The sequence below is a fragment of the Haematobia irritans genome, chromosome 2 (genome assembly GCF_050003625.1).
Source record: "Haematobia irritans isolate KBUSLIRL chromosome 2, ASM5000362v1, whole genome shotgun sequence".
Taxonomy (NCBI): domain Eukaryota; kingdom Metazoa; phylum Arthropoda; class Insecta; order Diptera; family Muscidae; genus Haematobia; species Haematobia irritans.
In genome coordinates this window covers 211,390,398-211,407,849 of record NC_134398.1, presented here as the reverse complement: position 1 = coordinate 211,407,849, position 17,452 = coordinate 211,390,398, and the positions used below count along the sequence as shown (strand labels likewise).

At 30.1% G+C, this 17,452-nt stretch overlaps 1 protein-coding gene across 1 annotated transcript in view; it reads right to left on the bottom strand.

The window, feature by feature from the left end:
- CadN2 (Cadherin-N2) overlaps positions 1–17,452 on the bottom strand; it is a 799,659-nt gene that overhangs the window by 90,918 nt on the left and 691,289 nt on the right. Inside the window, exon 8 of the mRNA XM_075297355.1 lies at positions 4,230–6,537. Coding sequence (XP_075153470.1) covers positions 4,230–6,537 — 2,308 coding nt within the window. The remainder of the gene's footprint in view (positions 1–4,229; positions 6,538–17,452) is intronic.

Sequence of the window (17,452 nt, the reverse complement as noted above, 5' to 3'; positions counted from 1 at the left end):
ATTTCTAAAAAAAATTTTGTCAAAATTGTATTTCTATAGTAAATTTTGTCAAAATTTTATTTCTATAGAAATTTTCTTAAACCTTAATTTCTACAGAAAATTTTGTCAAAAATTTTTTTTATAGACAATTTTAGGAAAATTTTATTTCCTAAAAAATTTTACAAAAATTTTATTTCGATAGAAAAATTTGTCAAGACAGAAAATTTTGTCAAAATTTTATTTGTATAGAAAATTTTGCCAAAATTTACTTTCCATGGAAAATTTTGTCAACATTTCATTTTTATAGATAATTATGTCAACATTTCATTTTTTTAATTTTTTTTTTTTAATTTTGTCAAATTTTTTTTTCTATAGAGAGTTTTGTCAAAATTTTGTTTTCTATAGAAAATTTTGCCAAAATTTTATTTCTATAGAAACTTTTGTTAGAATTTTGTTTCTATAGAAAATTTTATTTCTATCGAAAAGTTTGTCAAAATTTTATTTCTTTAGAAAATTTTATTAAAATTTTATTTCTATACAAAACTTGGTAAGAAATTTAATTCTATAGAGAATTTAGTCAAAATTGTATTTCTATAGAAAATTTTGTCAAAATTTTATTTCTATAGAAAACTTTGTCAAAATTTTATTTCTATAGAATATTTTGTCAAATTTTATTGGCATAAAAACATGTGTAAAAATTTTATTTCTATAGAAAATTTTGTCAAAATTGTATTTCTATAGTAAATTTTATTAAAATTTTATTTCTATAGAAAATTCTATTAAAATTTTATTTCTATAGAGAATTTTGTCAAAATTTTATTTCTATAGAAAATTTCGTCAAAATTTTATTTCTATAGAAAATTTTCTCAAAATTGTATTTCTAAAGAAAATTTTCTCAAAATTGTATTTCTATATTAAATTTTATTAAAATTTTATTTCTATAGAAATTTTGACAAAATTTTATTTCAATAGAAAATTTTATTCAAATTTTATTTCTATAGAGAATTTTGTCAACATTTTATTTCTATAGAAATTTTGACAAAATTTTATTTCTAAAGAAAATTTTGGCAAAATTGTATTTCTTTACTAAATTTTGTCAAAATTTTATTTCTATAGAAAATTTTCTCATACCTTTATTTCTACAGAAACTTTTGTCAAATTTTTTTTCTATAGACATTTTTATAAAAATTGTATTTCCTAGAAAATTTTATAAAAATTTTATTTGGATAGAAAAATTTGTCAAAATAGAAAATTTTGTCAAAATTTTATTTCAATAGAAATTTTCTCAAAATGTAATTTCCATGGAAAACTTTGTCAATATTTAATTTCCATGGACTTTGTCAACATTTTATTTTTATAGAAAATTGTGTTAACATTTTATTTTTTTTTTTAAATTTGTCAAAATTTTGTTTTTTATAGAAAGTTTTGTTTTCTATAGAAAATTTTGCCAAAATTTTATTTCCATAGAAAATTTTGTTCAAATTTTATTTCTGTAGAAAATTTGGTCAACAATTTTTTTCTATAGAAAATTTTGTCAAAATTTTATTTCTATAGAAAATTTTGTCAACATTTTATTTCTATGGAAAATTTTGTCAAAATTTTGTTTCTATAGAAAATGTTGGCAAAATTTTTTCAAAATTTTTTTTCTTATTATTGTTTTTGATCTCAGCTTAAAGCCATGCATTGACTAAACTACAAGTGTAGCTTAACCAACAGAGGAAACGTATGCTTGTCAAATTTATTTGGGCAAAGCCCTATAGACTGCAAGATGGTTGGATGTACAGCTGTTTCGGAATTACCACATTCCTCATCAGCATCCTCTACTTGCAGCAAAACTATCAACCAATTATCAGAATAAATGGTAATTCCGAAACAGCTGTACATCCAACCATCTTGCAGTCTATAGGGCTTTGCCCAAATAAATTTGACAAGCATACTTTTCCTCTGTTGGTTAAGCTACACTTGTAGTTTAGTCAATGCATGGCTTTAAGCTGAGATCAAAAACAATAATAACGATTGAAGAGAGTCCAACAATAACAAACAAAACGAATGAAGATAGAGGAAGCACGCTCAAAATTTCATTTGCATAAAAAAATGTGTAAAAATTTTATTTCTATAGCAAATTGTGTCAAGCTTTTATTTCTATAGAAAATGTTGCCAAGATTTTGTCAAAATTTTATTTGCATAAAAAAATGTGTAAAAATATTATTTCGATAAAAAAATTGTCACAATTGTTATTTCAATAGAGCATTTTAAAAAAAAAGTATTTCTATAGAATCGTTATCGAAATTTTATTTCTATGGAAAATGTTGTCTAAATTTGATTTCAAAAAAAAATTTTTTCAAATTTTTATTTCTATAGACATTTTTGTCAAAATTTTATTTCTTGGATTTTTTTTTCAAAATTTTAAAGACAATTTACTCCAAATTTTATTTCTATACAATTTTTTCAAATATTTATGTTTATATAATGTCGCCTTGGTTAGCTCTGGACTTTGGTATAGGAGAATGACACGACAGACAATTAGCCATGATTATAAATATGTATATCGTGGTTAATGGACACATGATAGGGCGTTCCGATCATATGTGACATGATTGGACTGCAACTCAGGGTAAATGGGTACGGGAGACGTACGGGACAGTCTGACTGGACGGAATATGCCACGATGTGGTTTAGGAGGGGAGGGGTGGGATATAGGACATGGGGATTTTTCATTCAATAGTCTGATTCCGGACTGCGGAGTAAGGCCACTGTCCTAAATGGTGGTATAGTGGTCTGGGAACACAGTTTTGTGTTCCGTTACCGAGCAGTTGAAACTGAACCGGAGTTATTTTTGGACTTCTATACTAGGTTTCCATTAATGTCCGCATATAAGTGTAGGGGACGAGGCTGGGGCTTAATTACTGTGACTAGTAGGATGGGTATAGGACTTTAGGACCGGAAGGATGTCTGAAGCGGACTAGATGGGTGGGCATATGTCTGATATTGACTTACGGACGTGGGAATTGGGGGATTCCACAACGTGAATTTTGTTGTTTTGAGTCCAATGTCTGGGTGATAGGTATATCGGTTGGAGGAGTCTAAGGATTCCACAGAAGGGTTGTGTTGAGTCCTTCTAGTTCAACATCTGTTTTATTTAGTGATATTTTATTCGTTATTCGTATTATGATAATAATTTTATTATATTTATTTGGTATTTGTATTATAATAATAATATTATATATTTATAGGTAATAGGTATGTAATACATATTATTATAACATATATTTTTTTAGTTGTTGGGGGTAGTTAGCCTACTGATGAGACCCGTTGGCGTGGGTCGAAAGCGCTATAGGCAAGAAAATTAGGGGCCTACCCGGCAATGTGTTGAGGTAGATATAAGAATTTTCCTCAGAAATTAGGACAATATTCTCATTATTAGGGTGGGAGTGTTGGATAGGGTTATAGGGCATCATTTATATATTTACGATTTATTGGAATCATATTTATTTATTTATTTATCTATTTATTATTTGCTATTTTTATACCGGGCATGATACAGTGACAGAGATGTAGGGCCTCCCATTGATGGGTCATGTGATATATATCACAGTAGGAGATAGGGACGGGATAGGTAGGGTGAGGGCGAATAGCGATTGATTTCTTAGTCATTTGCATTCGGTATTGTGCTAAGCTATATATACAATTATGGACTCATACAAATATTGAAAGAAAATTTAGTCAAAGTTTTATGTCTATAGACAATTTTTTCAAAATTTTATATTTTATATAGAAATTTTTGAGAGATGGATTAAGGGTGGGTTATCTCTGGATTTTTTTTTTAGTGTTCGATCGAAACTGAGATATATTTTGAGTCTCTTCTCAAGGCCTAGTTAAAAGGCCTTTGGTCCTGTGACAACTTTTTCTTATGCACGCTCAGGTTGGCTTACATTCTTACTCACACAAATACATTTTGTATACAAAATAGAGCTGTAACACCACCAGATAAAAGAGATATTATGTAAACCCACACTCTCTCTCACACCTGTACACATTCAACATACACTCATTCTCTTTCTCATATAGATTATCATGGCAACTGAAAGCCTTACAGCTATTTACATAATACTTTCACTATCATGTGAAGAATATGTCTGGTTCTATTGAAAACGGAGCCCTGGGAGATATGTCATCATAAATCTTTACATTATTTTTCGTTTTTTCTTGGTTTCTGTTTTTTTTGTTTTGTTTTGTTGAAAGCCACTTACCTGATATCATCAAGACAGCTTCGTTGAAAATCGCCTAAAACTTCAAAAGTTTTTATGCCTGTATATTCAGCCTTGCCTCCGGCATAGACACCCTCTTGCTTATCTATGGACAACCATTGATGGCCTACATAATTAAATGTCTCATTGTAGCGACGACCTTCACCGCCATCCAATTCCATCATGGCGGCCGAGCCATAACGGCTCACCTTAACCACATGCCATTGGCCATCGTTGACAGCTATAGAGCTGAGGGCCAAGTGGTGCTCGTCGGCCTTCAGAGAGTTGAGGTTGTAACGAAATTGCAATTGACCTTTACTCAATTCCAAAATGGCATACTCGCGTTGATGTTGATCGGAGACGCGGAATATTTCTCCATGCATTTCGCGTGTGCGAAAGCGTAGTTGCAGTTGGGTGGTGAAACGATCTGGTTCGAATGATAAGGCAAATTTCACATAGCTTTGTTGCTTGAAGGTGGTGGGTATGGTGGGTATGTTACACATGGGCCCCGTCCAACCAGGTTGACAATGACACTTGGCCTGGACTAGACTGGCAACGCAATTGCCTTGCTCCCAACAGCGGGCAGTGTGGTCTGTCTTGAGGCATACCTCATCGGTCTGAGGACATCCGGGATAGCTGTTGCGGGCCAGGGCGGGAAAGGCTAAATCATAATGCTCGGAATTGTGTATGACATTGCGTATACAGCCATCAAAGCCTTTGGATGTGAAGGCATATTGCCAGCGGAAGAGGGATTGATCGAAATGTTGGCGATATAGGCCACCCAGCTGAAGGGGGGTATTTAAGTTGAGGGCTTCATTGAAAGGTGGTATGGCTCCCCGAGCCTGGCAGGAATTATCATCGAATTCTGGCGGTGAGCCATCTTCCATTTCGAAGACATCGGCTGATCGACAGAAATCCACAACCATGCGAACATTTTCCGAATCCCAAAAGAGGTCGAGACGATGCCACACTCCATCATCAAGAGTCTTTTTGGTTTTCACTCTTAGCTCAAGAGTCCCGGAACCAAAATCGATTAAAAGTCTTGGGTAGCCCTGCTCCAATTCAACGGCAATGAAATCCGTCATAACTTCACCTTCCAATTTGGGAGGGACAATGGGGCCATTGTAGAGAATTAAGCCATCTGCTTCTTTGGTTATGAACTCCAGACTTAAATGGGATTCTTCACACAGTTGGAGTGGGGGATACCAGGCCCAGCCATTACCTTTGAAACTTCGTGTGTTTTGTTGACAGCGAGGACCATTATAGCCTATGGGACATGCCACACATTTAGGCCCATTTCTGGTATCAACACATCGGCCACCATTGAAGCAGCTTATGGTGCGGCAGGAGGCATCTTTTGTAAAGTTTCGGGCTTTGCATACACATTCCGCAGTAATGTCCAGCCGCACACCCACCAAAGAGGTTTTGTTGACATTCACAGTATGCGGTAATCTATTGATCTCTACACGATTCGTGCAGGATCCAGGACATTTTTTGTGCTCTTGCAGACATTCATCTATGCCCACCATGGTAATATTTAGACCCAATTCCTTTTCGATTTCCTCACGTTGCATCAAAACTACCCCATTAAGGCGTACAGCCTTGAAATTGGGTTGTTGATTCGCAGGTTTGGCTGAAAAATGGACATCGGTGATACCCTCTTCCTTGGTCTGTACACTGAACACATCCACCATATCTCGTTCGGTATACAGCAGTTCGGCCAACTTATCGCGGAATCTCTCTAGCTTCGAACGCACCTGTTTGTGTTGTTTGAAATCCCAAGTTCTAACAAATTCCTCATCACTAATGCCCTGTAAACGCATAGAGCCAGCCTGTTGCACTGCCTCGTGCGTGATGTCTCTCACCACAACTGACATATTCGCTGGCACATCAACTTGACCCTGTTCCCGATCGTAGACCTTAAAGCGTAGATTGTAACGACCACGTCGAGTTCCAGCTTTCATCGAAACAATACCCGTATCGGTATCCAATTTAAAACGCTGATGTTCCTGTTGCTCCCAATAGTACTTCTTGTCCACCACATCCCAATCATCCAAATCGTGAACATAAACACGGCCAATGGGCGTATCATGTGACTGACCCTGATAGTTGTAGACCAGTACCTCTTTGCTGCCTGGTAGCATTTTGTTGTCATTGACATCGCCTATGATGACCGTTAGCGTTGAAGTGCCTGTCATAGCGGGTGAGCCGTTGTCCTTAATTTCGATGGGTATGAGGTAGGCTTTCTGTTGTTCACGATCAAAGGGTCGCAATGAGGAGACTATGGCCACACCATTGCCACCATCGGCTCCTGTATTGAGTGGTGGCGTAATTGGAGTTCAGCAATCGCAGGGTATCAATGCATACATTTCGTCGACAAATAACAGTTAATTTGGTTGATTGGCGAAATTCAATGTAAAGTGGTTGTTGGCCATGGCAGCGTAAATTTCAATAGGTGTTACATTTCATCGAAACAAGTGGCACGAATATTGTTCCGTTTCCATTTGTACAAATGCATTGGGGGAAAATTAAATGGAAGAAAAAAAAAACAGAAAATAAACGTGAGGATATTAAATCAATTTGCAATTAAGACTGAAAGGTACTTCTGAAAAAGAGGAAATATTTTTTTTTAATTTTTGCTTAAATTAACTGATGCAGCAGCACTTAATTATCTTAAAAATGTTGAAAAAAAAATTCCAAGAGATCTTGAAAATAGTTAAGCTTTCTGTTTCCCTTATATGTATGTAGATGTAAGAGCACTTAATTATCTTTAAAATGTAAACAAAAAATCCCAGAGATCTTCAAAATAGTTAAGCCATCTGTTTCCCGTATGCGTTTCAAGAAATTTTAATCATTTCATAAAAAAAAAATCATCTGGGGAGTAATCAGTTCAAGAGAAATCTACCTCAATCGCCGTCAACATTTGCATGAATTAATCACCAAACGTTAAATGATGTGGACCGTACTATTGATTCAAATAAAAATGTCCTATAGCTAATAAAAAATCACATTTTATTTAATGGGATATGGGAAATATTTTTTACTTCGAAGTATCCGTCATAATTTAGATTTTTATACTGGCGTTTGTTTATAAGTCAATAACTTTATTAATATACCGGAAAAATAGAATGAAAATTCGATAAATGAGATCTGTATCCTAATTTTAATTTTATAGATCCTAGATTTAAAGCCAGATAGGTCGCAAAAACATTTCTTTGTTTTAAAGATACCGCATCTTTGGCTCGGAATCTATACCAAAATCCTTAATGGAAGGTCAAAGCCTTTGGATCCAAGTAAACTTTTTCTGAGTGTAGATTTAAAGCCAGATCGGTCGCTAAAAATGTCTTTATTTAAAAAAAAGCCGCATCTTTGACTCGGAATCCTTAAAGCAAGACCAAAATCTTTGGATCCAAGTAAACTTTTTATTGTCAATCCAAATTCGTGCAATGGTGGTTTTGTCGGGTGCTTGAAGACCATAATTCGAGTTAAAGGTATTTAACCAATTCGAACAAATGTAGAAGGATTCCGGAATTTGATTTTATTTCCAATAATTTAATTATCTATATTTGATAAAAAAAATTGATAAAATTAAAGTGCTTTACTTTTTTCCATTACATATAAGCCAATTTGTATTTTCAAGTGGAAATGTTTCAAGGTTGCCATTTTATTCCTATCTGACCAAAATTGTTCTAAAAAAGATTAATTTTTAAATTTGGTTCGATGGTCGGAATTTGTTAGATTTTGGACCATTTTCGTCAAATCGATAATTTTTTTCAATTTTCTGTAAAAAAAAAAAATAGACAAAAATTTCTATAGAAATAAAATTTTGCCAACATTTTTTACAGAAATAAACTTAAAAAAACATGTTAGATTCAAAATTATGCAAACATTTTGTGTAGAAAGAAAATTTTGTAAAAGTTTTATATAAAAATAAAATTTTGTGATAACTTTCTATAGAAAAAAAGTTCGACAAATATTCTATAAAAATAAAATATTGAAAAAATTTTCTATAGAAATAAAAGTTTGACAAAATATTTCTATAAAAATGAAATTTTTACAAAGTTTTCTACAGGAACAAAAAATGTACAACATTCTCTACAGAAATAAAATTTTTGTCAAAATTTTCTATTGACATAAAATTGTAACATTTTCAATAGAAGTAAAATGTGACTGAATTTTCTATAGAAATACAATTTTCACAAAATTTTCTATAGAAATGAAATTTTGCATAATATTCTATAGAAATGAAATTTTGCAAAATATTCTATAGAAATAAAATTTTGACAAAATTTTCTATAGAAATAAAATTTTGACAAAATTTTCTATAGAAATAAAATTTTTCAAAATTTTCCATAGAAATAAAATTTTGGCAAAATTTTCCATAGAAATAAAATTTTGGCAAAATTTTCCATAGAAATAAAATTTTGACAAAATTTTCGGTATAAATAAAATGCTGACAAAATTTTCTATAGAAATAAAGTTGTGTCAAAAATTTCTATAGAAATTGGTCCGATGGTCGGACCAAAAGGAATTTGTTTGTTTTTGGTCCATTTTTGTCAAATCGATAATTTTTTCAATTATCTGTAAAAAAAAATTATACAAAAATTTCTATAGAAATGAAATTTTGCTAAATTTTTTTCCGAAATAAACTTTAAAAAATTATGTTTAGATACAAAATTTTGAATAGAAAGAAAGTTTTGTAAAAATTTTATATAAAAGTAAAATTTTGCAATAACTTTCTATAGAAAAAAAGTTTGAAATAAAATTTTGACAAAATGTTCTATAGAAATAAAATTTTGGCAAAATTATCTATAGAAACAAAATTTGGACAAAATTTTCTATAGAAATAACATTTTGACAAAATTTTCGAATGAACTAAATATTTAACAAAGTTTTCTACAGGAAAACAAAAATTGACAAAATTTTTTATAGAAATAAAATTTTGTCAAAATTTTCTATAGAAATAAAATTCTTACATTTTCAATAGAAGTAAAATGTGACAGAATTTTCTATAGAAATACAATGTTCACAAAATTTTCTATAGAAATGAAATTTTGCAAATTATTCTATAGAAATAAAATTTTGACCAAATTTTCTATAGAAATAAAATTTTGACAAAATGTTCTACATAAATAAAATTGTGGCAAAATTTTCTATAGACATAAATTTTTGACAAAATTTTCTATAGAAATAAAATTTTGACAAAATTTTCTATAGAAATAATATTTTGACAAGATTATCTAAAAAAAATAAAATTTTAACAAAATTTTTGATAGAAATAAAATTTTGACCAAAATATCTATGAAATAAAATTTTGCAAATATTTTCTATTGAAATAAAAATTTTAAATAGAAATAAAAATATGAACAAATAGAAAATTTTTAACTTTTAAATTATATTAATTTAATTTATATTAATGTGGTTCGAATTTTGACCCAATATTGGAAAATTGGTGGTCCAAAATAAAAATTCATTGTGACAAGGCTGAAATGTTTGTTTATTTAATTAAAATATGAATTGGGATAATTCATAATTCGCCAATGCTAGCAAATTCGAACAAATCTAAACTGATTCCAAAATTTGATATTATTTCCAACTTTTTTTTTTTTTTTTTTTGTTTAAGAAGACCTGCTAAAATTATAGAGCTTTACTTATTTTCCATTTCATATTAGCCATCGGTATTTTCATGTGGAAATGTTTGTATAATTAATTAAAATATTAATTGGAATAAGTCTTATTTTGATTAAAAACTTAAACAATTTTCCATTTTCTTAACTGAATTTATTTTTTATTTTGAAATAAATTTTAGTCATGTCAGTTAATTTTTTAATTGAGTAAGTTTCTATTTTTTTGTAGTTAAATATATTTTTTTCCGGTAATTAAATCGTCTAAAATCTTTCTACAATCCAATCTTATTAATGGAGGTCAGATCGGACCCTATTAACTTGTCTCCCATATGAAACTATGGCCAGATATATGTATTATTTAAATTATTATAATTACAAATTACAATAAACTTATTTATACGGGCACTTGCAACTAGAGGCTGTCGGCCTAACCCAGATTTGATTTCAATTATGAAAAATTTTCGGAAGGGGAAACGGAGGATGTTTTTCTTAATTTTATTGCAGATCCTATTTTCTATTATATTCTATGTATAACACTAAATATTTGTTATTTTAGACTATAAAATAGAAAGTCCCAACAAAGTCAAAATAATGTCTCGTTTATTTATTACGCAGAAAGAAAATCTAAAGATGTGTCATATTTATTAAAAAAAAAAATATATATATGAACTAACTAAGAAAAGTTCTCATTTCTTTTGATTCCTAAAGGACTCTAAGAGAAAATTAAAACATGTGTCCTTTAATCTCCTTAAAGGCTTAAGAAACCGTTCCCATATACTCATATTACTTACAAAGAATAAAATATTCCCTTTTTAATCCGAGAAAAAGGTCAAAAATCATCACAATTACAACGAGACAGAAAATGATATTATGACCTACAACCCACTCAAAAATGGGAATGAAAAGTTTCATTTTTCTTTGGAAAAAAATTTATGGAGTTTTTGCTAAATTCTAAGCAGATGAAGAAAAAAATCATAAAATCTAAAAAAAAAAAAATTCACCTTATAAAGATACGCACACTTTTCTATTTTTTTCCACCAACTCATAAATGGAGAGATGCCAAACATTTTCTTTACAAGTTTCCTCTTTTTTAACTTCTCTTTCTGTCTGAAAAGCTTTTTGTAAGAAACTAGACCCTAAAAGGAGTTTTCTCTCCCCCCTAACTTTTGACCTGTTGCCATTAATTAACAAAGTTTTTGTAAAAAAAAAATCAGTTTTTCAATATTAACTGATTGCTTTGGGAATGAAAAACGACCATAAATTGAATGAAACGCAAAAAACACAGAAATAAATCTTAAGGCCATGCCAAAGAATATCATTCAACAGTATTATGAGCCAACAAAATCTTTATGTTCAGCAAACTAGAAGGACATTCATTGAAGTTAAGTGTGCTACAACAACAAGGACTTCCGTGGTAAAAGTTATTAGAAATTTCAAAAGAGCATTGTTTTCACAAAGTCATTTAAACACAACAAGTTGTAACTTAAAACATAAGGATACAATTGCTCCTAACCCACAACAGATGGGTATTTCGGATGGAACGATCCGTGGGAAGGAAGTTGAATAAAAACATAAGACACCTTTTAATTTAAAGATGGAAAAGTTTCAAGTTGCTATTAATTTATTACTTAGTCATGGGGATTTGGCTATTGCTTTCCGCACTCATCATTCCACAAAGGACATTATAATTAATTTTAAACTTTTAGTGGAAAATTATAAATTTTTATATCGAATTCAAAAAACTAACAAAATATGGATATGTTCAAAAATCAAAATTTTCTAGTTAAATTCCAATAATCAAAATTTTGTATGGAAATTTCAATAAATCCAAATAAATAAATAAAAATAATGATGAAAATTCCAATCCATCCAATTTTTTTACCCTTATTTTCTAGGAAATTTCCAAAAAATTCCCAAAAATACAAATTTCCGATGTAAATTTAGTTATATCCGAGTTTTTCTATGAAAATCTCTATTTCAAACGTTTAAACCTTCTATAAAAATTTCGATAAATTAAATTTTTTTTTATGAAAATTTCGATAAATTTAAATTTCTTATTCCAATTTTCTATGAACATTTCAATAAAAAAATTGTATATGAAAATTCGTAGAACATTTAAATAAATCGAAATAATTATGAAAATTCCAAAACATCAAATTTTTTACTCCCATTTTCTAGGAAAATTCCGAAAAATTCCCAAAAATACAAATTTCCTATGAAAATTTTGTTATATCCGATTTTTCTATGAAAATCTCTATTTCAAACATTCAAACCTACTATAAAAATTTCGATAAATCAAATAAATTTTTTTTATGAAAATTTCGAAAATTTAAATTTCTTATTAAAATTACAATATATTCGAATTTTCTATGAGAATTTCAATAAATCAAAGTTTCGAATTTCAAATTTCGATAAATCCAAATTTTCTATGAAAAATTCAATAAATCAAAATGTTCTATGTAAATTCATAGAAAATTTAAATAAATCCAAATAGTATTGAAAATTCCAATACATCAATTTTTTTACTCCCATTTTCTAGGAAAATTCCAAAAAATTCCCAAAAATACAAATTTCCTATGTAAATTTTTTATATCCGATTTTTTCTATGAAAATCTTTATTTCAAAAGTTCAAGCCTACTACAAAAATTTCGATAAATCAAAAAAAAAAAAAAAAATTATTAAAATTACAATATATTCCAATTTTCTATGAGAGTTTCGAATTTCAAATTTTGAATCCAAATGTTCTATGAAAAATTCAATAAATCAAAATTTTCTATGAAAATTCATAGAAAATTTATATAAATCGAAATAATTATGAAAATTCCAATACATTAGAATTTTCTACTGAAATTTTGCAAAAATCTTAATTTTTAAGAAGTTTTCGATAAATCCGTTTTTTATGAAAATTTCGAGAAATTTAAAGTTTCGATGAAAACCTCAATAAATTTAAATTTTCTATAAAAATTCCGATACACCTAAATTTCCTATTAAAATTACGATATATCGAAATTTTCTTACAGAATTACGAATAATAAAATTTTTTTATGAAAATTTCAATTAATCCAATTTTTTATAAAAATTCCGACATATACATATTTTCTACGGAAAGTTCGATAAACCTAAAGTTTTTATAAAAATTTGAATAAATCCAATTTGTTTTTGCATACATATGTTATTTACATATTATCTATGTAAATTTCGCCAAAACCAAATTTATTAGGAAATTTTCAATTAATGCAAATTATTTATGATAATTTTAATTTATATAAATTTTTTGTGAAAACTTCAATAAATCCAAATTTTCTATGAAAATTCCTATATATCTTAAGTTTCCATGAAAATTACGATAAATCTAAATTTTCAATGAAGATATCGATAAATCCAATGAATGAACAATAAATTCAAATTTCATAAGAAAATTTCGATAAAACAAAATTTTCTAAAAAAAAAAATCGATAAAAAAATTTTAAAAAAATATTCTAAGAAAATTTCGATGAACCACAAATAAATATGAAAATTTCGATAAATCGAAATATAAATGAAAAAATTCCTATGTAAATACCGATGTATATTAAATTTTTACCAAAATTAGGATAATTCCAATAAGACTAAAAATAACAAGTATATACGGCCGTAAGTTCGACCTAGCCGAATCTTATGTATATTACCCTCCACCATGGATTGCGTAGAAACTTCTACGAAAGACTGTCATCCACAATCGATGACGTGGTGATAGTATATGATATTTAATAACCATGCCATGAGTGGTCTATATCAGTCCATAATCATATATAGCCCCCACATAAACCGATCCCCAGATTTGGTTTTGGAGCCTCTTGGAGGAGCTATATATAAGTATGGACCGATTTCGACCAATTTTTGCATGGGTGTTTGAGGCCATATATTAACACCATGTACCAAATTTCAACTGACTCGGATGAAATTTGCTCCTCCAAGAGGCTCCAAAACCAAATCTCGGGATCGGTTTATATGGGGGCTATATATGATTATGGACTGATATGGACCACTTTTGGTATGGTTATTAAATATCATATACTATCACCACGTACCAAGTTTCAACCAGATCGGATGCATTTTGCTTCTCCAAAAGGCACCGGAGGTCAAATCTGGGGATCAGTTTATATGGGAGCTATATATAATTATGGACTGATATGATCCAATTCCTGCATGGTAGTTGGATACCATATACTAACATCACGTACCAAATTTCAACCGAATGGGATGAATTTTTCTCTTCCCAGGGGCTCCGGAAGTCAAATATGGCGATCGGTTTATATGGGGCCTATATATAATTATGGACCGATTTTGACCAAATTTGCATGGGTGTTTGAGGTCATATACTAACACCACGTACCAAATTTCAACTGAATCAGATGAATTTCGTCTTCCAAGAGGCTCCGGAGGTCAAATCTGGTGATCGGTTTGTATGGAAGCTATATATAATTATGGACCGATGTGGACCAATTTTTGCATGGTCCTTAGAGACCATATACTAACACCATTTACCAAATTTCAGCCGGATCGGATGAAATTTGCTCCTCCAAGAGGCTCCAAAACCAAATCGCCGAATCGGTTTATGTGGGGGCTATATATTATTACGGACTGATATGGACCACTTTTGGCATGGTTGTTAAATATCATATACTACCACCACGTACCAAATTTCAACCAGATCGGATGAATTTTGCTTCTCCAAAAGGCACCGGAGGTCAAATCTGGGGATCGGTTAATTCTTGCATGGTTGTTTGATACCATATACTAATATCACGTACCAAATTTCAACCGAATCGGATGAATTTTGCTCTTCCCAGGGGCTCCGGAGGTCAAATCTGGGGATCGGTTAGGTTAGGTTAGGTTAAGTGGCAGCCCGATGTATCAGGCTCACTTAGACTATTGTGATACCACATTGGTGAACTTCTCTCTTATCACTGAGTGCTGCCCGATTCCATGTTAAACTCAATGACAAGGGACCTCCTTTTTATATCCGAGTCCGAACGGCGTTCCACATTGCAGTGAAACCACTTAGAGAAGCTTTGAAACCCTCAGAAATGTCACCAGCATTACTGAGGTGGGATAATCCACCGCTGAAAAACTTTTTGGTGGTCGGGCGAAGCAGGAATCGAACCCACGACCTTGTGTATGCAAGGCGGGCATGCTAACCATTCCACGACGGTGGCTCCTGGATCGGTTTATATGGGCCCTATATATAATTATCGACCGATTTCCACCAATTTTTGCATGGGTGTTTGAGGCCATATACTAACACCACGTACCAAATTTCAACAGAAACATATGAATTTTGGTCTTCCAAGAGGCTCCGGAGGTCAAATCTGGTGATCGGTTTATATGGGGGCTATATATAATTATGGACCAATTTCGACCAATTTTTGCATGGTCATTAGAGACCATATACTAACACCATGTAAAAAATTTCAGCAGGATCGAATGAAATTTGCTTTTCTTATAGGATCCGCAAGCCAAATTTTGGGGTCAGTACGTAAAAGTGGACCGATATGGCCCATTTGCAATACCATCTGACCTACATCAATAAAAACTACTTGTGCCAAGTTTCAAGTCGTTAACTTGTTTCGTTCGGAAGTTAGCGTGATTTCAACAGACGGACGGACGGACGGACAATATATATACTTTATGGGGTCTTAGAGCAATATTTCGATGTGTTACAAACGGAATGACAAAGTTAATATACCACCCATCCTATGGTGGAGGGTATAAAAAAATGTCGATAGAACCAAATTTCCTAAAAAAAAATTGATAAAACAAAATTTTCTAAGAAAATTTCGATAAACCAAAAATTTCTATGCAGATTCTATGAAAATTTCAATAAATTCATTCAAAATTTTTTACGTTTCTATAAACCTATATTTTCTATAAAATGATAAAGACTCATTTTTTGTTTGTTTTTTTAAATTTGAAGAATCACAATTATCTATGAAACTTATACAATTTTCTATGAAAACTTGAAGAAACAGAATTATCTATGAAATTTCAATAAAACAAAAATTTCCATAAATTTCAAACTTTTTTTTAATAAATCAAAAATTTTCTTAAAATTTATATTAAAAATGTCTATGAATTAAAAATTCCACATAAATTTCGACAAAGCATGAAACTTGTTTTAAATTATAATTTTCATAAAAAAAAATCAATAAATTAAATTTTTTGTGACAATTTTCGTTAAATATAAATTGTTTGTTGGAAATTGGAATATTTTAAAATTTTTATGAAAATTTCGGTAAATTAATTACCGCCGAAAACACATCTATTCTTCTGTTTTCTCTACTCTATTTTAGAAGCATTTTTGCTTGACCTTAAACTTTAATTGAATTGAGGCATTGAAAACAATTTCCTACAAATGCCTCGCAATAAAGCACTCGTAGTCTTCGAAGAGTAGGAGTCCACCAACAAAAAGAGAAAAATTGAAAATAATGACGAACGTTAGCTTTTAATTGAAATAGGAATTGCAATTAAATTGCTTTTTAATCAGAACATCAACATTGTGTTGTGGGGGAGTAGAACACAATCTTGGCCGGTTTATAAAATTCTTTGGATAATAATGGCAAAGCAAATCTTGATGGGAAAATCCAAAGAATTCCATCTCTAATCCGTTTATTAGGTTTAATGGGCTTTTTGAGTAGGCTGGGTGTAATGTTGTGGAATGCAACAGTTTGTTGACGTTTAACATAAAATCTGGGAAATGTCGCGATGAGCAAGCAATAAAACACAAATGTCTTTACGACCTTATTCTATGGAACATGAATTCGGGTCCCATTGATGATATAAATGAAGGAAATTGGGCGAATATTGAGGGTGCAAGTGAGAAGGAGAATAAGTTCTGTAAGTGTAGGTTTTATTATATTTCTTAGTGTGAACGTTTATGACTTAATAAATATAAAAGGCAACCCTCGTGTATTAACTCCAATATATAATTAGGAAAAAATTGAAGGGATTAATATAGATATTAAGTCTCCCTCTTTTTTATCCATAAACTCCATATGACCAAACTTACAATTCAGTAGGCAATGTTTAAGATCAAGGTTGCCACACGAGACAAAAAAAATCTACCAATATTTTCTCCGAATTTTGGTAGATTATTCTACCAACAAACTACAAAACAAAAAACAAAACAAACAAAATATTTTGTCAAAATTTTATTTCTATAGAAATTTTGTCAAAATATTATTTCTATAGAAAATTTTGTCAAAATTGTATGTCTATAAACAATTTTGTAAAATTTTATTTCTAAAGAAAATTTTCTCAAAATTTTATTTCTATAGAAAATTTTCTCAAAATTTTATTTCTATTGAAAAACTTGTCAAAATTGTATGTCTATAGAAAATTTTTTGGAATTTTATTCCTATAAAAAATTTTTCAGAATTACTTCTATAGAAAACATTTTCAAAATTTTATTTCTATAGAATTTTTTCAGAATTTTTTTTTCTATTGAATATTCTGTCCAAAGTTTATGTCTATAAAAATTTTTTTCAAAATTTTATTTCTATAGAACTTTGTCAAAATCTAACTTCTATAGAAAATTTTGTCAAAAATTTTATTTCTATA